Source organism: Opisthocomus hoazin, chromosome 4 (genome assembly GCF_030867145.1).
Source record: "Opisthocomus hoazin isolate bOpiHoa1 chromosome 4, bOpiHoa1.hap1, whole genome shotgun sequence".
NCBI classification, from domain to species: domain Eukaryota; kingdom Metazoa; phylum Chordata; class Aves; order Opisthocomiformes; family Opisthocomidae; genus Opisthocomus; species Opisthocomus hoazin.
In genome coordinates, this window is record NC_134417.1 from 54,801,628 (window position 1) to 54,824,513 (window position 22,886).

Genomic DNA, 22,886 nt, shown 5'->3' on the forward strand with positions numbered 1-22,886 from the left:
ATTGCAGCACAGCCGATTCTCTGCAGCTGCTGAGTCAGGCACTGAAAGTCTTTGAAAAGCTGACTGACAAAACCAAGTGTATAAAGGGAAAATATGCTGCCACCTGTAAGAAGTAAGCATACCATCAGAAGACCCAGAACAGTTAATGTCTTTAATATAAAATCATTTTTCTCCCCAAAGCAGCAGCACTGTATTACAAGTGTGTTACAGTTAAATTAAAGGAACACCATTGTGACTGAAGACATCTTCATGTACGAAGTAAAGATCTCCCAAATAATTCATAGTCCATTTTCTGCACATTTCAGCTGATCAAAATACGCTGGAAACAAACAATGTATTTTCTGTTCAGCAGGTGTCACTACCACCACTTCTCAAAGAAAACAGAGTCTCTAGGAACACCAATGTTGGACAGTAGTTTGGATATAGATTCTATCATTGGGGGTGGACCGCAGATGTACCACAAAGTATCCTTGGATACATGTTTCTCTAGATCCTTTTCAGATATTCTTCCCTCTGACAAAGAAAAAAAAGTAGGAAATGAGAACAGAAATACTAATTATGAAGTAGTTTTACAAAGAAGGACTGGTTACAGGTGTTTCAAGCCTTCCTTTCTTAAAAATGCCAGGCCTGCTTAAGGATACGCGTATCCAGATCTGAGGCTTCCAGAACCCCGTGTTCTTCTGGGCATCTGGATCAGTACATCCCATTGGAATGTGTGGGATATTATTCATTGAAGAGGACCATGGCTCACATACAAACTACTAATACCACGTTCACATCAGAAAAATAGGTATCTCCAACACTAGTACAACAGAAACATGATGAAGTATCTCTTACAAGCAGTTAGCTTATCCTGCTTTAAGCAAAGTAAATACTTTGCTTCGTAGTTTCTGGAACAAAGTTTGCAGTGGGAAATATCAGGATGAAGTTTAGAATTAACACAGGAGGTTTACTAGAAATGATGAAAACACAAACTGCAAACGAAAAAATTTTCTCCAAAGCCTAATATGTGCAGTGAAATTATTTAGGTTTAACTTGCATCTCATTTTGAATCTTTAAATATAAATAGTAAATTATGTATATAACTTCACCCTCTCGGAGGTAATAAAACTTAAGACTTTTGAAGTCCTCTCTCTGCACTAGCATTATATTTACCTGTAACATGTGGCTGAAGTTCCTCACAGATCTGTGAACTCTGTCGGGTTACGTGGAAACGACATGTGATCTTTCCAGGAAATGCATTCATCAAACCAAGAATATTTTTCTGTAACGTTAAACACACTGGCTTATACCACAGACCCTTAAACCGAAGCAGATGTATGGATACAGTCCCAGAACACCCGGGGTTACTGCCGCGTACCAAGACTCTCGCGTTTCAGCGCTGAGAACGTGATGGGCTTGAGCTCACAGGGCTGGCCTGCACGAGAACGCAGAACGGCCGAGCCTGGAATGCGAGTGCACTACCTGCTACGTTGTTAGCGCTCTCCTCCTGTTTTACGACAGGTTCCAATTTGTAAGATTTGGGCCTAAGAACCAGTTACACCCTCTTCTGGTTTGTTCCCCATATAAATTCTCCGTATTTCCTCCTTCCACTTCCATGTGAGCTTTCCATTTTAAAAAACCCTGCAGTTTGTATTTGCCATTTATGAGGAACTTTTTGAGTCTTGTCTGTTTTATCTGGTGACATTACTACACCCTTTACTCTCTCGTGTTCTCCAAGTAAAGCCAACTACCGTGTAATACTAATGCTATTTTTACTGGAGTAGAAACTCTGTAATTTTCAGTTCCCTAAGTCACAACTGTGAGTTACCACCAAAAACCCAACGGCTTCAGTTCAAATCATAGTAAAAAAATCTGTCAGTCAGGTGCTGTAGTTAGTTCTGAAACTAAGGTTTATGTACTGTCTAGATTCTGCGCTGCTTGGGATTTTCACTGCTGGAACAGACACTGGAAGTTCTTTCTTACAATATTCTGAAATAAAAATAATTTCTACTCTGTGAATAGGTAAATTAGCTCATTTTGTCATGTGTTTGCTTACTATCTTGTTACTACACTAACAGTCTGCCATGGGCGGCTTAACCAAAAAAGACCCAGATGGATTCTACTTCATAGACAAATCTGTCCCCGATTCCCTGCAGAGACACGGAACGACGAGCAGCACAGCCAGCCGCTGCTGGCCACTGTCCCACCAGTACCTCCAGTGCTCCCTGCCTGCACTGTTCCCCATGCGACTCTCAACTTCTGCGCCCTCCGTACAGAACCACGTGCAATTTGATAGCGCTTTGGAAGCTGAGCACGTCCCGCTGCGCTGAAGTCCTAGCACCAAGCCAGAAGGCATGCCTAAGGTAGGGCCTAACCTGCTTAAATAATCCTGCGGTCGCTCACGGCACCTGCTTGTGACCCATCCCGCTGCCATTCAGCGGCACGGACAGAAAGGGGCGAGCGTCACACATGTGACAAACCACCCCAGTAGTATTTTCCAGTATCCCGGGCCAAGAGACAGGCTCTCCTTCAACCGACTGAAGGAGAATTCCAGCAGCTCAGCCGGCTCTCTGCAGCCTAGCCAGTCAGGGCACCAAAATGAAGCAGACAGCTGAGCAACCCAGACCTGCGGGAGAAGGCCCGTCCCCCGTGTCTCGGCCACGGATAAGGAAACAAGGGTCACGGTCCGTCCTCATGAAATCAGCTCACTGGCATCTTGAAGTAGCAAAGTCAGCGTGCTGTCCTCTGTAATTCTATTCTAATGCAGCATGTGGGTGACATCATACATAGCTGCTCCTCCGAACCATCCATGACAACCTAGCAGCTCCCCACAGAGATTTGTGTAGGCGTGTCTCACAACAACATAAAGACGCCAGTGATCCTATTTCCTCAGTGCTCTGCACAGAAGTAAGGAATTTTCATACACGTTCTGGGTTTGTGGGACACGTGAAGAATGAAAGGAAGGATGTGTTTTGAGCACTGCGACTTATCGCTGTGTGTGTTCCTGTCCCAGCAGCTCTAACGCAAAAGCTCTGCTGCCACAACACTGCTGAAGTGAAACTCGGGAAATGTCAGCTCCTGCACTGAAAAAAATTGTGTGTGCTTAGAACGGACTGGGAGAGTAGCAGTTGGCCAAAGGGAAGAGTAGACAGGTTCCAGTTTACTATTCTGTTTCTAGCAACAAACAAATGACTTTTCAAAGAAAGCAAACATCTTCCTATCTAGAAATAGGGTAGAAGTACAGAAGAAAAACTAGTGATGGATCCTCTACACAGTTCCTGGAATCATGATAGATTTTCACCTTTGTCTTACAACCAAAAGCTTTCAATACCTCAAAGAAACCTAAATCATTGGGGACGCTTCTTCACAGAAGCTGTGTTAATTTGACCCTAAAATGTTATCGGTGGCCCTTAATGGCTGAGTGACAACTGATCTTTAACTGCTAAGTAAATGTTGAGGAAGTACTGTTACAAGCATTTGCACAAGACATGCTTGCAAATCCTTCATTCATAGACTAGTACCCAGTAATAATGAATGCGTTATCAATAAGCTCCCCTATTATTTTAGAAAGTATTTCCTTTGGATGTAATTTGTCTTGCTAGCCTTTAAATTCAATACAGTCTGTATTGAGACAATGTGGTTACAGTATTACAGCATATAGCATTATGCATGCTGTTAGTGTGTATATACATATTATAGTACATACAATTTTTAGTATACTATGATGCTCTTACGAGATTATAGTAAAATATAGGCATTTAGGGTTAATTGACTTACCAGTGAAGTCAAAGAGACCAGGTATGCCCAGTAACATCCTTAATTTGTACACTGGGTTAATTAACACAGCACTCAGGGGATTTGAGGCAGGAAGTGACTTTTGTCTCTGTACAGTGTCTTACACAGAGGGGCTCTCTATTTCGATAACAGAACGATACACACACTAACAGCTGAATATCTGCAACCTATTTTTTTCTACTTTTATTTACCTTAAATAAGAGTTCGCTTGTATTTTTTGCACTGTAGTACAGCTTCACTGTTCCCATTTTGTACGCATTTCCTTTACCCTCTCGGTATCCATGAAGATCTGCTATATGCAGCAGTATAGAAAACAACGGGTTAATTCCAACACCCCCGGCTATCAGCACCAGTTTTGCAGGGGAGTCACCAGGCTGAGGATCAAAGAAGAAATCACCTCCCACTCGCAGAGCCACTTCTGAGTCAAGAGTACACTAGGATGGAAAAGAAGATATTTCATTTCAAAACGAAAAGCAAAAGTTGAAATATTATTCCTGCACCACAGTCACAAGACTTGCTGAGCTGTGATCTTTTTATTTTTATTGACCAGTGAGGGAAAGCTGAAGCACTTTAAAATAAATAACCGCACCGTTTCCAGCTATCTGAAGCAATCTGTTTCAGTGTCTCTAGGGATCAAGTTCTGCTTTCAGAAGTCTCAGTCTTCTGATAAGGCAGGATGGTGCCACCCCTTCCACCCCCGTAAGAGCTGAAAGGGGAATGATTCACGCAAGAGGTTTCCAACAGCAGCATGTCGTTGTGAAAACCCGAGGTTTAACATGTGAGGTCACACTTTTACCCAAACCCAGTCTCATGTCAAAAAGGCCTTGCTACGAGGACACAAAGGAAGTCAGAATGAGTTGCATAGACGCAGAAGGTTTTTCCATCTCTATTCCTAAAAAATAAAAAACCACCCAGAAGTGAAGCAAGTATCCACAAGAATATTTCTTGCAGAACTACTTCCCCATTTGCAACTTCAGAGTTACAGAAGAAGAAAAGTCAGGGGAAAACCTTTTCTCTCTTCCTTTCCGCTTGTATATAAGAAATTATTTTTTTGAGAAATTTACCAAAGTGTGAGTTTTTTAACACATGACAAACTAAAGCTACAACAAAAAAAACCCATTTGGGTCAGTGTCTTCTTGGTAAACCGGCACTGCATCCCGGTATGAAGGGTGGAACTGCAGTACAGAGAAGTCAGGCGAGTTCTCCCACACCACTGCAAGGTAACAGAACAAACAGGAGCAGAAAACAGAACTCATTTCACACCATATGTAGGATGTAAAAAATCAAATAAAAAGGATAGGGAAACCAAGGAAGGCGGGAAAGGAGTACAGAAAAAAATGTAAAGCTACAAGAACTGCTGAAAAATTAGCAGTTAATCACTTACAGAATATAAACGCTTCCTCAAAAAAATCCGTTTGATATTGGGAACCAGTAATTGAAACAAAAGGATTTCCATTAATGACAACTGTGTAGTAAGCAAAGGTCTAAACAAGTACCAGTTCCACCAGGAGGAGGAAGGCGGCCCTTTGACACTGGTACTGCACAGCACACAGAGCTTCCCACAGGAGTGAGCATGGCCAGTTAAAACAAAAAAAGTTTTTTGCCTCTCTTAATTATTGCATAAAGTATTATCTGTCAATTATAGTGTAAGACAATCAGCATTTATTATCTGAAACTAATTTCCCTCTCCCTTTCCAATGTACACTGTCAGGCTTTCCCACCATGTTTTACTTTGGTTTAGAGATGCATGAATCCAGTCCAGATTCATGTGGCAGATGTGGAAATAAGCATTTTTAGGGAGAAACAATCTCATTCTTGTCTAATCTGCCTCCTTAACCAGCTATAGCTCATCAAGACGGGACGTAGGATCCAGCAAGGATCTCTCTTAACCAGCAGCCTCCCACGTATTTCAGTGCATTAGCCATGGTTGTGATAACAGTAAGCCAGTTTAAAAAAAAAAAATCAAAACAATAAATTCTGGAGTAATATGGTGAGAAAGTGTTGTCCTTTGGCCTAGTTTGTAAATACAGCATTGAAACGGCTCAGAGAAGCCAAGCAGTCAGTACATTACACATACATTTTTCTAAATAAAAAAGGCTATATTTTCCTAAGCTATAAAGTACACTGTGCTGAACTCTATGACTTTACATACAGTAATATTAAAGAACAAATACCTCTGAAAAAAACAGAGTAAATGAGTACTAACTATTCCCACAACATCCTTCACCTTGAGATATCACCTTCCTTTATAAATAACTTTTAAATAATTCAGTACCAGAGTTTTTTCACCACATATATAACCCTTTCAAATTCCAGGTTACTGTTTTTTCCTCCTTCATTCCTAAGGAAAAGCATGCACTTTTGTTTAGCTAGAAGAGTCCACACATACCCTGGAGGTTTCTCCACAGCATCAGGTTTGACCTACCTGACCTGCTAACTAAAGGTTTTCCTATAAATTCAACCAGAAAACTCCGCAACAGCAAACTGATATACGACATCAAAAATCCTAAAAGAGCCTCCAGAGACTGGGAATTACGAAGTTAGGCCTTCATATTCTCTGGAGAGCAATACCAAGAACCAGACCATCCTCTTAGGCATTATGGGGTCTGCTGGCACGTGCACTACAAGTTCTGCACAGCATCTCACAAAGGTTATTTTGTTTATGTTGCAGTGGAGACAACTTGCTATAACACCAATTAAAATGCTGTAGATGGTCACATGCTAACTACTGGACTAGCATCACTTCGGATATTCTCAATTCTAGTAAATTTGCATCGATCTGCACTGTAACTCTGCTGGCCACTGAACAAAACTGCAGTATTTATAAACCTGGAAGAATCTGTCAATTTAAACCCTGCAGCCACACTTAAGAAATAAAAATGCCAGGCAGAGAACAGGAAACAGGACAGACAGAAGTTGATAGGACAGGTCATCTATGAAATACGATCAGCAGCAGAAATAGGACTCTTCAGACTATAACTAAATGGAGTAAACGGACGAACAACGCTGCCAAGAGGCCAAAGTGTCAGACCCTACTTCTAATATAGCAAAAATAAAGCCTTGGGTTATGCTAATATTACAAAAATATTGCATAGTTTGAAGATTACAATAGAAATTCTAAGTAGTCTGTTGTTCTATCATTTCAGAAAAATTGACCTGAATATCTCCCTTTGCTCCTCCTTAATAATCTATATTCATTTGACAACGATTTCCAGTTTATATTTGTAGAAAGGGCCAGGAATGATGGCAAGTTATCAGACGTAACTTTGTAACGTGTAACACAGCCTGTTCTCAGGGTCACAAGTTAGAACAGAGGTTTTTCAACATTTTTCTGTTCATGAATTCCAAAGGAGTCAGAACCCTTACATGCACTAACTACAATATCACTGGAAGTCCACCAAGCACAAGTAGAATCAAAAGATCACAATAACCATATTGCCACATAAACATCCAATTTAAGTCCCCTACTGAACAAAAGGTTTTAAGATTTATGCTGTATTACAAATAGCTGAACAAGTCAACAGAAGTTTTGCAGTCAACAGCAAAAAGTGGTCTGAAATCACACACACCACCCACTCCACCACCCACACCTCCCACCAAAAAAAAAAAAAAAAAGAAAAAAGAAGAAGGAAAAAAAGCCAAATCTCACAATCAACAGTCAATCTCACCTCAGTGTGAATCCAGCGAGCAGGAGGATGCGCAGTGTGCTTTACTGCCAGCTCTAATATTCCTTCTCGTTCCAACAGGCCAGGGCTTGAACATATTGAGAATCCCCCAACTACAGATACTCCAGGAATAAAGAAATCAACCCTAAAAACAGACCACAAACAAGAGTTTTAAAAAAGCCAACAATCCCAAACATGGAAAACAATAACCAAAACAACATGGCTGCCTTCGTTTCAATTACCCTTCCTTTACAAAGACATCTTCGTTTCCATAACACAACTTTTCCCAAGAAGGACTTCATCGTCAGTAACGCCATTTCCTTAGAATTATTTTCATCTAGAAATATGTCATCACCTTTGTTAAACTAGCAGGTTTTTAAACGCTTCTGCTTTTAGCATTAGATGCCATATCTTACAATAGACTAGAATTCTAAGTGTTTAAATAAATTATTTGCATATTAAACCAAAACACAATATGGTCTGATAGAGTGGCTTAAATCTCACACTTTTCGGTCCCTTTGATGGGCTCTTCAATTTTCAAACATAAGAAGATTGGGAAACTAATTTTAGGGAAATGACTTTTGATTAAACACTTTCTTTTCTTGAGAAGATGAAATATCTGAAGTAAAGCCACAGTCTGTAACGAATTTCTTATGTGAAAAAGCAGTTACTAGCAGCAGAATTGCTTTACCTACTGAGCTGCAGTGCCCTCCGGTGGCAGATTTCTTTTTCGAGTTGATAGAAAATTGGACTGGAATAAAGTACTATTTTTTTTTTTTAAAGTAAACCGTGCATGAGTTTCTACAGATTAGAAGGTAACACATGGCTAAGCTTCTGCAACACCAGAAATTAGAGGCTATGGAAGGCAAGCCATCACTACACAAGCTATAATTCATTTTCATAAAAGTAAGGCTTTGATATTCCAAATAGTATCAGAAAAAGTTCAAAGCTGGTTTATGATCTAACATTTAAATTCCTCTGTGTAGTCTAAATCTTTTAATACTTGTATTTTCTACAGCACATAACAAAATCCCTGTATTTCAAAAGAAAACTAATGTTTAAAACTAACTGTGCTGCTCCACATAGGAAGCCACCACGCTGGTAAGCAACGCCAAGTACCATTACTCAATTCAAGCCTGAGTTAGACTGGCTTAGTATTGGTTAAATGAGAATGCAACAAGAAATACAGACTGGCTGCCAATGCTCAGATATTTTCTTTAAACAGCAAGGCTGTATTCTTCACGGAGATCTCAAATTCTTGAGGGAGAAGCACTTTGAATAGTTTGCTACTTTTTAAAGAAAAAATTCTGCCTGCTTACTCCCCACAAAGTTTCATCCTTTGAAGAAAAATATCCTCTCTTTCTCTTGAAGACTGCACGAAGTGTGATATATACAATACTACAGTGATACAACTTTTAACTTTATGCTAATAAACTTGATGGTGTATAAAGGTATCTGGCTGCGAATGAAAGGTCAACAACTAAAAAAAGTTGAGAAGGCTTATTTCGCTGTCCTCAGCTTCTGAGGCCACACTGACCATGGGGCTGGGCCTTCCTGGCAGCAAGGATCTAAGAGATTAGAAAGGACAACTCTTGCATTGCAGCATTTGTTGTACCAAAGAACACCTCAAGATGCTACTAAAGGTCTTTACCACCCTCTGGTGGAAAATCATCTCACTACTTACATTAGAAAAAAAAAAAAAAGAAAAGTACGTTTCCGCTGTAAAGTAACAATTTACATTCAAGTCAAAATGTTCTGCTTGACCTTTAAGGGAAACGTAGTTTTTACCCTTCTAAAGTACTAATGTAGGCATATGTTTCTTTCTGTATTAGTACCTCTTTCCCAGGTACATAATTATGAAAGATTTCAGTGTGTAGTATACTACATTATAGTGGACTAGCTTGTATTTCTGACGGCCTGTCTGATCTTAGCTGTGTGTAGGAAGGATAAGAGGACTCCTGAAGAAATGCTACCTGCGACAGCCTCAGCAAAGAGAGTAGTTGTAGAGGAAAAAAAAAACAAACCAACAACTACATACAAACCCAGAAGGAGAGGCACAAAAAGATGTAAAACAGTGGTTTTTCACTTCCCTCCTTTTAAAGGCTACGTAAGCCAAATCTTCAAGGAAAGAACAAGCATTAGCAACTGCTGGATGAAGAGATCAGAAGCACTAAAACCATGAGGGCTACTTCGTCAAAGTATTTATAACATGCATAAGCCTCAATGCATGATTTAGTAAGTCAAAACGGGTCACAGCAACAAGTCTTTTCATTATTACTTGGAGTCAGACAAAGACCAGTATCTGCCAGCACGCTTGCAAAACCAATTCACTTTTGCTTCTGAAAAACTTGATAATTAGAACACTTTCAAAAATACATATATTTTAGTGACAATCTTTGGCTGCAAGATCCTCCTATAGCAAACTCTAACAAGTTCGCCTTTTCTGCTCAGGAAATTGTGGCCCGGTGTTCTGTACTGCTCATCAAAAAATGCAACTGCAGTTTATAACTACAAGTACAGAAAAGTTGCTGTATCCCTTACAATAGCATTAGAATACTTTCAAGGAAGAAGAAAATGAAAAAGAGTAATTATAATTGAAGCTTTCAGTTTTCAGCATGATCATTTCTAAAACATTTTTGGAGGGTAAATGCACTTTCCAAGTACTGGCAAGCAAGAATTTAATATGAGTCACTGTACATGTGCAGAAACTGCACCAAATTACTCCACAAACAAATTACTGCAATCAACATCTTGTGTTCTGGTTCTAAATTTAAAAGCCAGCATATTAACACTACATGAGTAACATATGCTCTTAATACCCTAGCAGCTATACTTTGATTCCAGCAAAACCACTTTCAGATGGCCTAAGCCAGTAAAAAGTTTAAGAACGTTTAAATGACCAACGCCAAAAGCAACTACTCAGAGTTTTGATGTGATTGAGTGAGATTATTTATAAGAAGGAAGACAAACATCAAAATCCACTGTTCCCCTGGAAAAAAAAAGCTGTAAGATTGCTTAAACAAACAGCTAATTATTTCAAAGGTTTAATAATTCAAGTTTTTTTTATTTTCAAGCTTGCCTATCTATATTTATATATTAATCTGACCTAACAGTCTTCATTTTCGGAGTGGAAACTTCTAGGGGAAGAAATAAAAGTTAACAGGCAATTTTGATTTAATTATAAACCAAAACTTTGTAATTTGCAAATCAGCAGCTGTCTTGGCTTCACTGTAAAAATAACTAGTCAATAAGGACAGTAAAGGACACCTTGCAGAATAAAGTGCAGTGTACTTCAAAGTACTCTTGAAGAAACAATGTGATATACGTAAACCAGAAGAAAACACCAAATCAAACTGAACATTTAAAGAACATCCATTTTTGCCGTTTTAAAATTAGTATTAGGATATTTAATAATGGCTATTTTAAAATTATGCCAAATAGCAGCTATTTCACAGAGCAATCAATAACAAAACATCATATTACATAAATTAACATTTTTTCCAAGGCTCAAGTATCAGACGCCTTTTAACACTTTGTTATAGTGGACTCCCGCTCTTAATTTTCCCCTCAAATACCAGAAGATCTTACCACTGTCCTGCTTTGAAAGTAAAATCCTTATTGGTGACAGCCAGACGAAGTCTTTTGACTGTCTCTGATTCATTGCTGATTCCACACACTTTTGCTTGTGAAATTACCTAACAAAAGGAAAATATTGTGTTATGTAGATAACATTTGCAGCAAAAGTACTCAAGAATCTGTGTATGAGATACCTATCACTTTGCACACTATATCGGCAGCATTTCACTCCCTAAAACACCAATATTCTTTCACTAGGGTAGAGAAACAAAAATGGATTCACTTACATAGCCACTGAATGGAAAAATGGTTTTCTACTTATGGCCCACCGTGCCTGTCACTTTTGTCAGGTTTATTCTAAGATTATATACAAACTTCTTTTATATCAACTGAAGAGAATGTAACAATAAACAGAAGCGATTTCTGGTCACCACTTCTCACGTTCTTTTGACATCTGCACAAGGCAAATGCTCCTGTACCCTTCCAGCAACAACATAAAAAGATCTCTGATATACAGACTGACAAAGGCAACTTGTAAAAGATTAGCTGCTACTGAAGTCCCAGGGAGAATTCTGGATCTGTATCTAGTTTTATTTAAGTAATTAAATGAATTACTGAAAGATTATGCATTAATGCATAACGCCTTAATGAAAGAAAACCAACAAGCCTCGTGTTACTGCGTTGAGACACGTACCCATTTGACCACGTGTGATCTATGAACATGGAGAAACTGCGACACAAGCATTCATTGCTAGTTAACAGAAGAGTTTTTGTTTGGCCGCCAGATGGGAGGGGATGCAAGAGCCATAGCTGATACCACTTTTAAAGAGTTTAAAAAAAATAAATATGAAAAATAATGCTTTTCGAAATGAAAAAGGAGGAGCTTCCCACTTAAACTCTTTGATGACCACCAGTACAACATGATCATCCCGTCCCTGCCCTTCCTTTTCAGGTATTTTTGAGTTAATAATTATTACCTTTTTTCCTCTCCAAAGAAAGTAATGCCCTAAGTATTTTCTACACAGGCCAATATAGAGATTTTACTCTGTTAAAAAATGCTGATGTCATTTACCACACTAGGAAATACTAATAATATCACCAGAACTCTACCATTTCTCATTTGTATAACATCAAAGAGATCCAAAAAACTTAAACTTTAAGCAACTGTGCTCTAATTTAAAACACATGGCAGGAAATTAATTTATTCATAAAGCAACATCTGAATACGTCCACTGTCCCATTAAACAGCAGGACACTTGCCAATGTAAAATAAAGTAGCATACATTTCTTTTCCTCTTTAGCAGACAGTATTAAATGGCGAATGCAATCACTCTAAGTTAACAGGCGAAATGTCAGATACATGACTTAAATGATGGCTCTGATGGAGAAACCTTAAGTGCAAGAAACGGACATCACGTTTGGATTTTCTTCATCCCCTTCTTTACTCTACAGTACACTCCCTAATTTGTTCTTTGGCTGATACATCTGACAGAGCACTAGAAATTTAATTCTTAACCAGTATCAAGTTATTACAAAAACTGAATTTGAGTCAGGGTGATCAAAGACTTTGAACCAGTATTTTGGACCATCACAAGAGTACCCGACTGGCCCAGAGCAAGGCTGCAGTGAGAGGGAGGACGACGCGGACTCCAGACTTTGCCGCTGTATTTCAAGAAAGTAACAGGCACTTTTTTCTTACCCTGGTCCTTCCCATTACCACTCTTCAACAGGCAACGCTGTGTAGTATGCATACTAATGCAACACAGGGCTGTGATTCTTTCATCTTTCTACAGGGCTCACATGGCCAAATAAGGCAATAGAGACTGAGGAAAGCCAACTGCTGATTATATGGAATTTAAAACCAAGCAGAAGATTTAAAATAAACTGATTTTAAAGGTGGTCAGAAACAAAGTAACAAAGAATAAATCAAGCATTAAAAAAATAAACAGCATAATCCTCTGATATGCAGAGAATTTGTGGTAGCAAGAACTGAGCCCTGCTCTTTCACCTATCCCATCCAGCTTCCTTCTCTTCCTCAAGCATTACACAGTTCCCTGTACCACCTCAGAGCTTCCAACATCTCATGAAAATCCATTTTCCACATATTTTCCAGCTACCCAGCGTTTATGTTGAGCAGAATAAGTAAGCAAAACATGAAATCAAATATCCAAGATAAAAAACCCCCACATGGTTGCAAAACTCAAAAGTGCAATTATTTTTTCCTTGTCAGAAGCAAACAAGAACGTGCATCTGTCTGTACCTGTCTCTACACCCATTTGGACCGCGCACTGAGTTAATTCGGCACGAAGCAGATCCGCCTGAGCAGCTGCATGTCCACAAGCAATGCTAATCCGTACTGAAGTAAGGACTGACATTTGGCGTGAGCAGCTGAGGCACAGCTCTGAGACACGCGGTTCCCGAAGCCGGCTCACACCCCGACACTCTGGGAACCGGCAGGAGGAGGCTGCATCCACCTCATCCATCTACAGCCCCTGTCCCAAGCGCTGCATCTTCAGTTTTGGGGTTACCTGTATTTCCCCTCCACCCGCCTTCCTTTCAAGGAGCGTCCACTTGCCCTGCGACTGATTCTCACCCACAGTTATGGAAAAAACTAGCAGAGAAGGATTTAATTACGTACGTACATGCACATTAACATCTGTGTAGTGTGCTTGAGAACGCAGTCTGTCCTGCTGTGTGACACACACAGGACCAGCCTGTCATGTACGGCTCCTCAAGACTGAGGGAAGCTAACTAAACAACAGAGAAAAATTGTCTGTTTCCCAACTCCTGGGAACTAAAGATGGGATTTCTCAAATAAAAAGAGCCCTATGTGTCCTGAAAAGTCTAAGGAAAATGCAGAACTGTTTCACTAGTGAAATGTTCCAAGAACTGAAGTAATATTCTCCCAATACTTAAAAATTTCAAAATATCTGCTTTAGCTAATCACAGAAAGGAAATACCTGTATGAAGTACAAGAGTATATCCACCTCTCAACATTATGAAAAAGAGTGCTCGCTGCACAAAACTGAGATCCAGAATAAGCATTTCTGGATTTTTATGAAGAACAATGTTCTATTTTCCTTGTACTTGTGGATTAAAACAGATACAAGCCAATATCCTTTTTACAACTGTCTATCACCTCTCCCTTCAAAATTTATACACTTTTTAATCTTACCTCCTATGTAATAAAAGGACACTTTCCATATTTTTTAATCTCAAATTTGAATCAGAATTGTAGAAATCCATAAAAATCTGAGAATCCTATGTAGACATGATGGGTATGCTTTCATTACTTAGCATAATCCACACTTGACCAGAATTCTATTAAGTTTCTTGTCCAACAAAGTGAACAGCATCACACGTCACCAACAATTTTTATAACTCATTACATTTCATCCATTGACCACAAAATATACCTACTTTACAACAATCTGAGGAGACTCCAGCAGAAGATCAAATGAAGCACGAGAATCAATTGTGCAGCTTCCTCACACCAAAAAAAATTACTCTAAAGAACAGTACACTAACCTCCTGGCGAAAATTATTTGCTGTCCTCTCTAGATGATCCATTTTCCTTTTTGATTTTATTGTACTGCAGCAAAAAGCAAACAAAGAGAACTGTCATTTTGAAAACTAAGCTACTGTCTCTCACTGTGTGACAACCACCCCACGCAACGCTACAGGCTTGGGGAGGAGTGGCTGGAAAGCTGCCTGGCGGTAAAGGACCCGGGGGTGCTGGTCGACAGAGGGCTGAACATGAGCCAGCAGCGTGCCCAGGTGGCCAAGAAGGCCAACGGCATCCTGGCTTGTATCAGGAATAGTGTGGCCAGCAGGAGTAGGGAGGTGATCCTGCCCCTGTACTCGGCACTGGTGAGGCTGCACCTCGAGTACTGTGTTCAGTTTTGGGCCCCTCACTACAAGAAGGACATTGAGGTGCTGGAGCATGTCCAGAGAAGGACAACAAGGCCAGTGAAGGGTCTGGAGAACAAGGAGCAGCTCAGGAAACTGGGGCTGTTTAGCCTGGAGGAGGCTGAGGGGATACCTAATTGCTCTCTACAACTACCTGAAAGGAGGTGTAGTGAGGCAGTCGTTGGTCTGTTCTCCCAAGTAACAACTGATAGGATGAGAGGAAATGGCCTCAAGTTGTGCCAGGGGAGGTTTAGATTGGATATTAGGAAAAATTTCTTCACTGAAAGGGCTGTCAAGCACTAGAACAGGCTGCCCAGGGAAGTGGTGGAGTCACTGTCCGTGGAGGGATTTACAAGATGTGTAGATGTGGCACTTAGGGACGGACATGGTTTAGTGGTGGACTTGGCGATGTTACGTTTACAGTTGGACTCGCTGATCTTACAGGTCTTTTCCAATCTAAGTGATTCTATGATTCATTGATATAAATTTCTATTACTGTAACAATTGGCCAGTGTAATCCCGTTTACATTCTAGGTGACAAATCTAAATAAGAATTAAATACAAATATACAATTGGGACTTAAGTAGTTATAGGTCTATAATAATTTGTCAGCTTCATTTTGACAGTGTTATCATGACATTCTCTTTAAAAGAAAGAGCTGCACTTGTAGATTGATAACCTACCCGTTCACTGTGCAGTAACAAAAAGCAGAGTGCCTCAACACCGCGAATGCAGAGCGAGCAGGAGAAATTCTGCTAGCACCTCTCAGTAATTGTGGAACAGTAAAACCCAAATAAATACTAGCATGTGCCATGATGACTGGGCCGTCTTCAGAAACACCAGCTCCTGAAAAATCCACACAAATATTTGTTAAATAAAATACTCACTGTTCGACATGGCTTGTTTTCATCCTTTATTTCCATTAAATCAGAAAGGCCAAAGCTCAGTTGGAGCTAAAACTAGCAATAGACATACAGGGTAACAAGAAGGAATTTTACAAGTACGAAAGTATCACAAAGAAGTTAAGTGAAAACGTACACCCATCGACTGCAGGGGAAGACCACCTTGTCACAGATGATACGGAAGCATCTGAAGTACTCAACAGTTTTTTTGCCTCAGTCTTCACAGGCAAAGCCTGCACCCAGACCTCTGCTCGTACCAGCAGCATTCAGGAAGGAGAGGGATAAGCAGGAGTGGGGCCAGCAACTGCTGAGAGAAGCTGGGTATATTCAAATGCACAGAGCCAGGTGGGCTACATGCAAGGTTGCCAAGAGTCACAGCCTGTGAGGCAACTGGCTGTTACCTATGAAAAACAGTTATCAGAGAAAGTCTCCAAGTGCCTAGAAAGAGACAAACACGTGGTCACTTTTATGAGAGGCACAAAGCAGTGCCTATGTCCAGTGAGCATCACCGCCGTTGCTGGAAAAATGCTCAGAGCTTGTCCCCTTCGCTGCGTGAAAGCTAAGAAAGGAGATTCCACACTGATTCACCAAGGGCAAACCACGTGTAACAAATTTGAACACCTACTGCGATGAAAGGTCTGGTCATGCAGCGAAGGGGACAGCAGCGGACACAATACACCTTGAGTGTCCTGTGGCACCAGGACACCACCTCCCACAGCACACACACGAGGAAGCTGAGTGCAGATGGACCGCTGGAGTGGCTCAAAACTGGCTGCGTGGGCAGACAGACTTGCAGGCTTGATGTCCCGTTGCTGGCCAGCAACAGTACAAGCACGCCAGGGGTGGTATTAGGGCTGATTCAATTCAATAACTTTATCAATAACTGGGATGATGAGACAGATATGATGACACTAAATTAGAGGGATGGCTGACATGCTGAATGGCAGAGCTTCATTTCAAAGAGGCACTGAGAAACCTCAGGACTGAAAAGCAGAAACCACATGAGCTTCAAGTACAAAGGTCTGCACCTGGGACCGGCTTAATCCAGCACTGGCAACTCTCCTGCTCCAAGCAGGAGCTTTGACTAGATGACCCTCAGCAGTCCCTTCCAGCCAACATACCTGTGATTCTAAGTGCTCAGACAATATTTATGTTTGAAAGAAGATCAGACAAACACTGAATGTGCATTCCCTTTCTATTGGTAAAGAAAAGGTTCTGGCTGGAAAATTCTATAAACACTAAATAAAACTGTTTCTTTACAGGTTTATTTAAAAACACACAAATTCCTCATACTTCCATACACCCTACATAATACCTACATCTCTGAACAGTTAAGCAAGTAGCAGACACTTGCATGGACTACAGTGGAAACATGGTGTGAAGCTTCAAGACTGCATATTCAAATGGAGGTATGACAAAGAAACTGACAGGTACAATATTCAAAATCAGTCAGAAATATCCTTCCCTTACAAAGTGTAAGAACAGGCTGATGGTGAGCCAAGAGATATTTCTCATTGCCTGTAAATCTGGCTTTGTTTTTCCTAAAACGGATTAGCATAATTCTCTATCATATCATACCTATCAAATGATTGTATTATTTCTAAGATGCAGTTCATCACTTCTTTAAAGCATTCCTAATCTTTTACTTCCACTTAAATCTCTTTTCCTGCATGTAATTTATTTTCAAAATGTTTTTGTTTTAATTTTGAATCTTTTGAAATGGCAACAATCCAGTTCGTTTAACTAATCAGGCCTATACTCTCTAGGCTTTTACTCACAGCTGCATTGGCTGGTCACAGTAATTTGTCCCTTTTGTAATCTCGTACGAATGGGAGCCAGAGCTTTCATAAATTAGGCTGCTTAGAAGTGGAATACATTTACTGTAACTTAGGCTTGAAAATGGGCATTTTGAGTAAAGTGCCCACTTTCAAGCATAAGAAATACTTCCTGCAGCTTTTAACTGTCCACAATTTTAAATAGTTTTTTAGCATTTAATTCTACAGCAGCTTGCAACTTTTCAAAGTGGAATTATTTAAAACTCTTCTACCACCAGTGAGCAAAATTACTTTAACTTTTTTTTGCCATAGCATATAGAGAGTATTTAAACAAAATACTTTAGTACATTCTACATGCAAATGTGTAGAAGCTGTTGATAACAAAAGTATTAACTAAATCATTTTAGCAAGACAAAGTACACATCTCATGAAGTCACATTCCTCTACATCATCAGCATGTTCAGCCTGTAAACCCCAAGTGCTCAAAAATCATTGAGTTACTCAAATTCATGAGAACATTTTGTGATCTAGAGTCTTTTAGATAGTAGATCTTGGATATATCCATCTACGTCTTCTTTTTTTAGGCTTCGAAGTGCTTTTTGATTCATGTTTTCAAGCTTTTCACTCTACCACATTAACTGATTCAAAGTAAAAATGAAGGAAGATTGAAAGTGGACATTCTTATTTAAGCTGTTTATGCCAACAGCTGTGACTAATTAAATCACCACAACATCACAATGAACCACATAAAGTCCGACACTGCTTCAGAGGCCAAGGACTGAGAGTGAAGATTTAATCATTGCAGTTTTTTGTAATTTTTTTTAAAATCCCCTCACATCCTTCAAACCTCTATCTGCAATTAATTGCTACTAAACACCACGACATCTGCTGGCAAAAGAAGTGGCCTAACCTTAAAATACAATGCAAAGATTTTTTTGCCTCAGTCTTCACAGGCAAAGCCTGCACCCAGACCTCTGCTCATACCAGCAGCATTCAGGAAGGAGAGGGATTGCATTGTTTATTTTACATATTTTAACTTAATCATTCTACTGGTGAGGTTGAGAGTCACTCAACGCTGGCCTCATTTTCACTGCTACCACTTTAGGAAGCAAATATGTCCAGTTCTATACATGAAAATGAGGGGGGGGGTAAGGGGGGAGGAAAAGAGTTAAATATCAGTACATAACAGTGAAAACAAAATAAATGTCAGCCTTAGTTTATTGTAGCAGCTAATATTTTGAAGTCAGGGCTGACAGATCCTATTGATACAGGCTATTCTAAGACTGAGACTCTACCCTAAATGAAATACAACTCTTGAACAGTAGCTCAAGCTACTTGTTCCATTCACACCATCATCAATCACTTTCCAACACTGAAAATCACAATAAAAATCGACTGTAATTTTTACTCTGCAACTAACAAATTACAAAATCTCTTCCAACAAACCCTGGTTCTCCTCTACCACATACAAGTCTGAGACATGCCTTTATAAAACGTGAACAGCCTCTCCCCCATCTGTCATCTCTGCAACTTTCTTGGCTCATCCAGGTCCTTGGCAACTCCCTGCCCTCCACAAAGCCCAGCGCTTCAGCCTCCCAAGCTCTTGCCTGGTGGGATGTTCTGCCTCGTATTTTTTGTTTTATTTTTATGCAAGCCCTCACGGAAATAGCCACTCCAAATACCCCCTTTCTTCCTTTGCTCTGCAGAGAGAAATGAGTGCTTCTTCTGTGCACGACTTCCTCCTCTCCTCACCTGAAATGAAAACCAAGCAATTCACCCTCCTTACCCTCCGACCGCTGGCCCTGGCTTAACAGCGCTTGAGATCTACGAGCGCATCTCTTCTTTTCCTCAGTCCCACACCGATATCTGAAGGCAGAGAGTGCTTTTCGTTAACCTGTAGCGCACAGAAGGGCAAGTTATTACACAAGTTAATGCAAGAGGGCGCTGAGGGGCACGCAAGGATACTTCAGCGCGCAGAACAGGACACCTTTTACCAAAAGCAAGCGCACAGACCGCCAGAAGACACCCCTCCAGGCAAACCGCCCCTCCCCACCACAGTCACCACCGAACGAAGCGCTCCCCCTCGGCCCAGCGTGAGGGGGCACACCGGGCCAGGGGGGGAGGGGAGCCCGGCTGAGGCGGGGCAGCGCGAGGGAGCCCGGACGGCTGCGTCCCCGCCGCCCTCCCGCCTCGGCCCGGCAGCCGGGGCAGGACAAGGTCGCAGCTATGCCCTGCCGGGCGCTACAGCCACGGAGGACCACCACCACCCACCCTCCCTCCTCGCCCCTGCTCCCCAACGGCCACCCAGAGCGCGCGCCCGGCCGCCGCACCCACCCCCTTACCCGGCGCCGCGTCACGTGACGAGAGGCGCTCCCGCCCCGCCCCCGCTCTGTGGCGCCACCGGCGGAGCGCGCACGGCCGCGGCGCATGCGCCCCGGCGTCCCTTCCGCCTCGGCGTGAGTTCCCCCCCCCCCCCCCCCCTCGACACCCGGCGCCATGTCGGTGTTCCACGATGAGGTGGAGATCGAGGACTTCGAGTACGACGCGGAGACCGAGACGTACAGCTACCCGTGCCCTTGCGGGGACCGCTTCCTCATCACGCGGGTAACGGCGGGCCTGCGGGGACCGGGCGGCGCGGCGGGGCGGGGGCAGAGCAGCGCTAGGCCGCGGTCCCGCCGCCGCCGGCCGCGGGTGCCCGTGGGCCGGGCGGGTCGGTGATTGCTCTCCCGGGGGCCGTTGCAGGAGGACCTGGAGAACGGCGAGGACGTGGCCACCTGCCCCAGCTGCTCTCTGATCCTGCGCGTCGTTTACGACCAGGTGGGTGCGGGGAGGGGGCTGCCGGGCGCCGCTGCCGCCTCCTTCCCCGGGCGGCGGGTCGGCCGAGCTGCGGTTCGGTTCGCCGTGCCGGCTTTTGAGGGCCCCTGGTAAACGTGGGGGAGGGTTGCCTGAGCTGCCGGCCCTGTGGTTGGTAACTACGGTTATCAAGGCTTACCTCGGCTTTTCTGGTCTCCTCCTGCCGGGTTCGGGCTTTAAAACGTGCCTGTTGGGTGGGCGTGGGGGGGAACGCAGGCAAGCCCGTCTCAGCGACGTGAAGATCCGTCTGTGGCTCTGGCAGCCCTGTCAGCTAGCTTAGTAGTTTTTCTTACCAAGCAGGCGTGGTATGACTTTGATGTGTTGTGGGTTAGAGTCGTACCAGTTATACCCAGGCTAGAAAACAGAACGGTTATCTGGTGTTTTCTGAGGAAAAGTAAGTCCAAAAATAATGAAAAGGAACTGAAACTCTACTTGCTGTCTTTAGGAGCAGTTCATGCGTGATGAAGTTGTTGCAGAACCTTTGACAAACAAGGAATTGGTTAAGTGCTGATGAACTGCTGCTGCTTTAGAATAAGAAAGCGTGGGGATGGCGACTTTGGAAGGAGACACGGTCCTCCTCCTAGAAGTCCTCGCTGCTGTGGGATGCAAGTGCAATTACTGGCTGCCTTCATAATTTGAATGAGAATTTGATGGGACATCAACACATGAATGGGTTTTGTTCTAAAGGGTTATAAGTTTTTAAAATTATATAAATTGCCATACATATTCCAGAAGACTCAAGATTTATGATCCTAAGTGACAGCAAGTCAGCATACAGAAGAAGTGTGCAGAGTTGTGAAATAAAAATGTGTATCTAGTAGTGGCTTCTCAGCCTGTGGAGAAAAGCAGGCTCTGTGTGGGTGTGTATCAGTGTGAAATGGCACAGGGAGCTGATGTGTTGGGAGACAATGTGAAGTCCATTGGACGTGATGCCATACAGAATTACAGCTTTGACACAGCGCGATATCACCCAGGGTGAGGGCTTGTGTACTTCCAGCCCGTACTGAATACAGGGAAAAATAAGATACCCAGAACCAGCGCTGCTGGTGAATTGTTATTACTGCTGTAAGCACAAAGAAGCTGCAGTTGTATTTATATCTGCAGTGGGGGCAACACCTGAGTTGGGCCAGGTTTGTTTCTTAAATTGCAGCTGCTTTGAAGCAGCTTTGGTAGCTGTTATCAGATGACTCTCTGACATAATAACGATGTATTTTTGTGGGTGTTGTGTGAAATGAAACAAAAGGAGTCAAAACTTTTTTTTACCCCTGCAAAGCTAGTAATATACAAATGGACTGGAACTCGAAGTAATTTACCCATGTTTTCGCAACAGCTTTGTGATTTGAGTGTTGCAGCAAATATAAAATGGGCTGCAGTTCTTTGTGCCGTTTGCAGTAGTACATTTGTTGAATGTCTCAGTCTCCCTTTGTTAGGTTTCGTCACCTCCTGGATAGGAGATGCACACATTTCACTTAATAAAAAGGAAGTTTCTAGGGTGGAGGAGAGTTGGAAGAATATACTCCAAAGTACATTGCTTGCAAGACTGCTTGTGTTACAAGCCACTGCATTTAAAAATTTATTTAAAATTATGGTCATTCGTGTGTCTTTGTAGGATTTGACATCGATGAAGTTAAATTTGGGGAAAAAATATTTGTGCACTATTTATGTAGTTGTGCTGGTCTTAAGCACTAAGGATAAGCAAGTTTTACTGAATTCTTGCGTCTTAACTGTTTTTGTTCTTACAACATTCTGTGAATGTTGAAGATGAGCATTCTAGTTATTTTTCAGAAAAAAAAGGGAAAAAACAGGAAAAAAACTACACCCTTCAGTTGAAAGTTTTGAAGGCGGTATGTGCAACCCGAAGTGTTCTCACGCCTAAACCAGAAGATGGCACTCATGATACTTCAATAATCTGTGCTTCAAAAAAAAGCTGTGGTACCTCGGTTAGTTGTATCTTATTAAATATTTATTTTGACTATTTAAATAAAGATATTTAAAACTGCACCAGTGATTATAATGGGCCATTGCTTGTTCTGTTTGTGCACCCACTACAATGATTTCCAAGGGTGTTGAGTTGCTGCTGTGGTAATGGTAACGGAATTTCTTCAAGTTAGCTAGTAAAAAAAGTTTCAGTCTATCAATAGATGCTATAAAGCAAATTTACAGGAATTCTGTTTAAGCTTCTACTCACATTTCTACTGCATAAATATCTTAAGGATTTTCCCACAAGTCTTCTACATAAACCAAAGTAGCCTAAGTTTCAAATGGCACGCCAGGCAACGTATACTAAGAAGGAGTTACATCACAGTAAATTGCCAGGTGTAGCATCTCTAAAAGTGCATGGATTTTACGGAAGTAATATGACCATATTTCATTTTGTAATGAAGGTAAGGCACTGTCATAAAGACTTCTATGAAACCGGTGTAGAAAAT

The 22,886-nt window shown here is 41.6% G+C and overlaps 2 protein-coding genes across 3 annotated transcripts; one reads left to right on the forward strand and one right to left on the reverse strand.

The window, feature by feature from the left end:
• Positions 1-137: 137 nt before the first annotated feature.
• On the reverse strand, positions 138-20,656 carry OXNAD1 (oxidoreductase NAD binding domain containing 1). 2 transcript variants are annotated; one of them, XM_075419063.1, is made up of 9 exons: positions 20,597-20,656; positions 19,391-19,498; positions 15,611-15,773; positions 14,547-14,610; positions 11,031-11,137; positions 7,446-7,587; positions 3,969-4,211; positions 1,156-1,264; positions 138-513 (listed from the first exon to the last, which is right to left on the reverse strand). In XM_075419063.1, exons 3-9 carry the CDS (start codon positions 15,739-15,741, stop codon positions 359-361), a joined length of 951 nt encoding a protein of 316 aa, XP_075275178.1. In that variant the 5' UTR covers positions 15,742-15,773; positions 19,391-19,498; positions 20,597-20,656; the 3' UTR covers positions 138-358. The 2 variants fall into 2 exon arrangements, with proteins under 2 accessions (XP_075275178.1, XP_075275177.1); XM_075419062.1 differs by lacking the exon at positions 20,597-20,656 and adding an exon at positions 19,947-20,027.
• DPH3 (diphthamide biosynthesis 3) lies at positions 20,085-22,458 on the forward strand. The gene is made up of 3 exons (XM_075419065.1): positions 20,085-20,208; positions 20,347-20,421; positions 20,903-22,458. Exons 1-3 carry the CDS (start codon positions 20,101-20,103, stop codon positions 20,966-20,968), a joined length of 249 nt encoding a protein of 82 aa, XP_075275180.1. The 5' UTR covers positions 20,085-20,100; the 3' UTR covers positions 20,969-22,458.
• Positions 22,459-22,886: the final 428 nt, after the last annotated feature.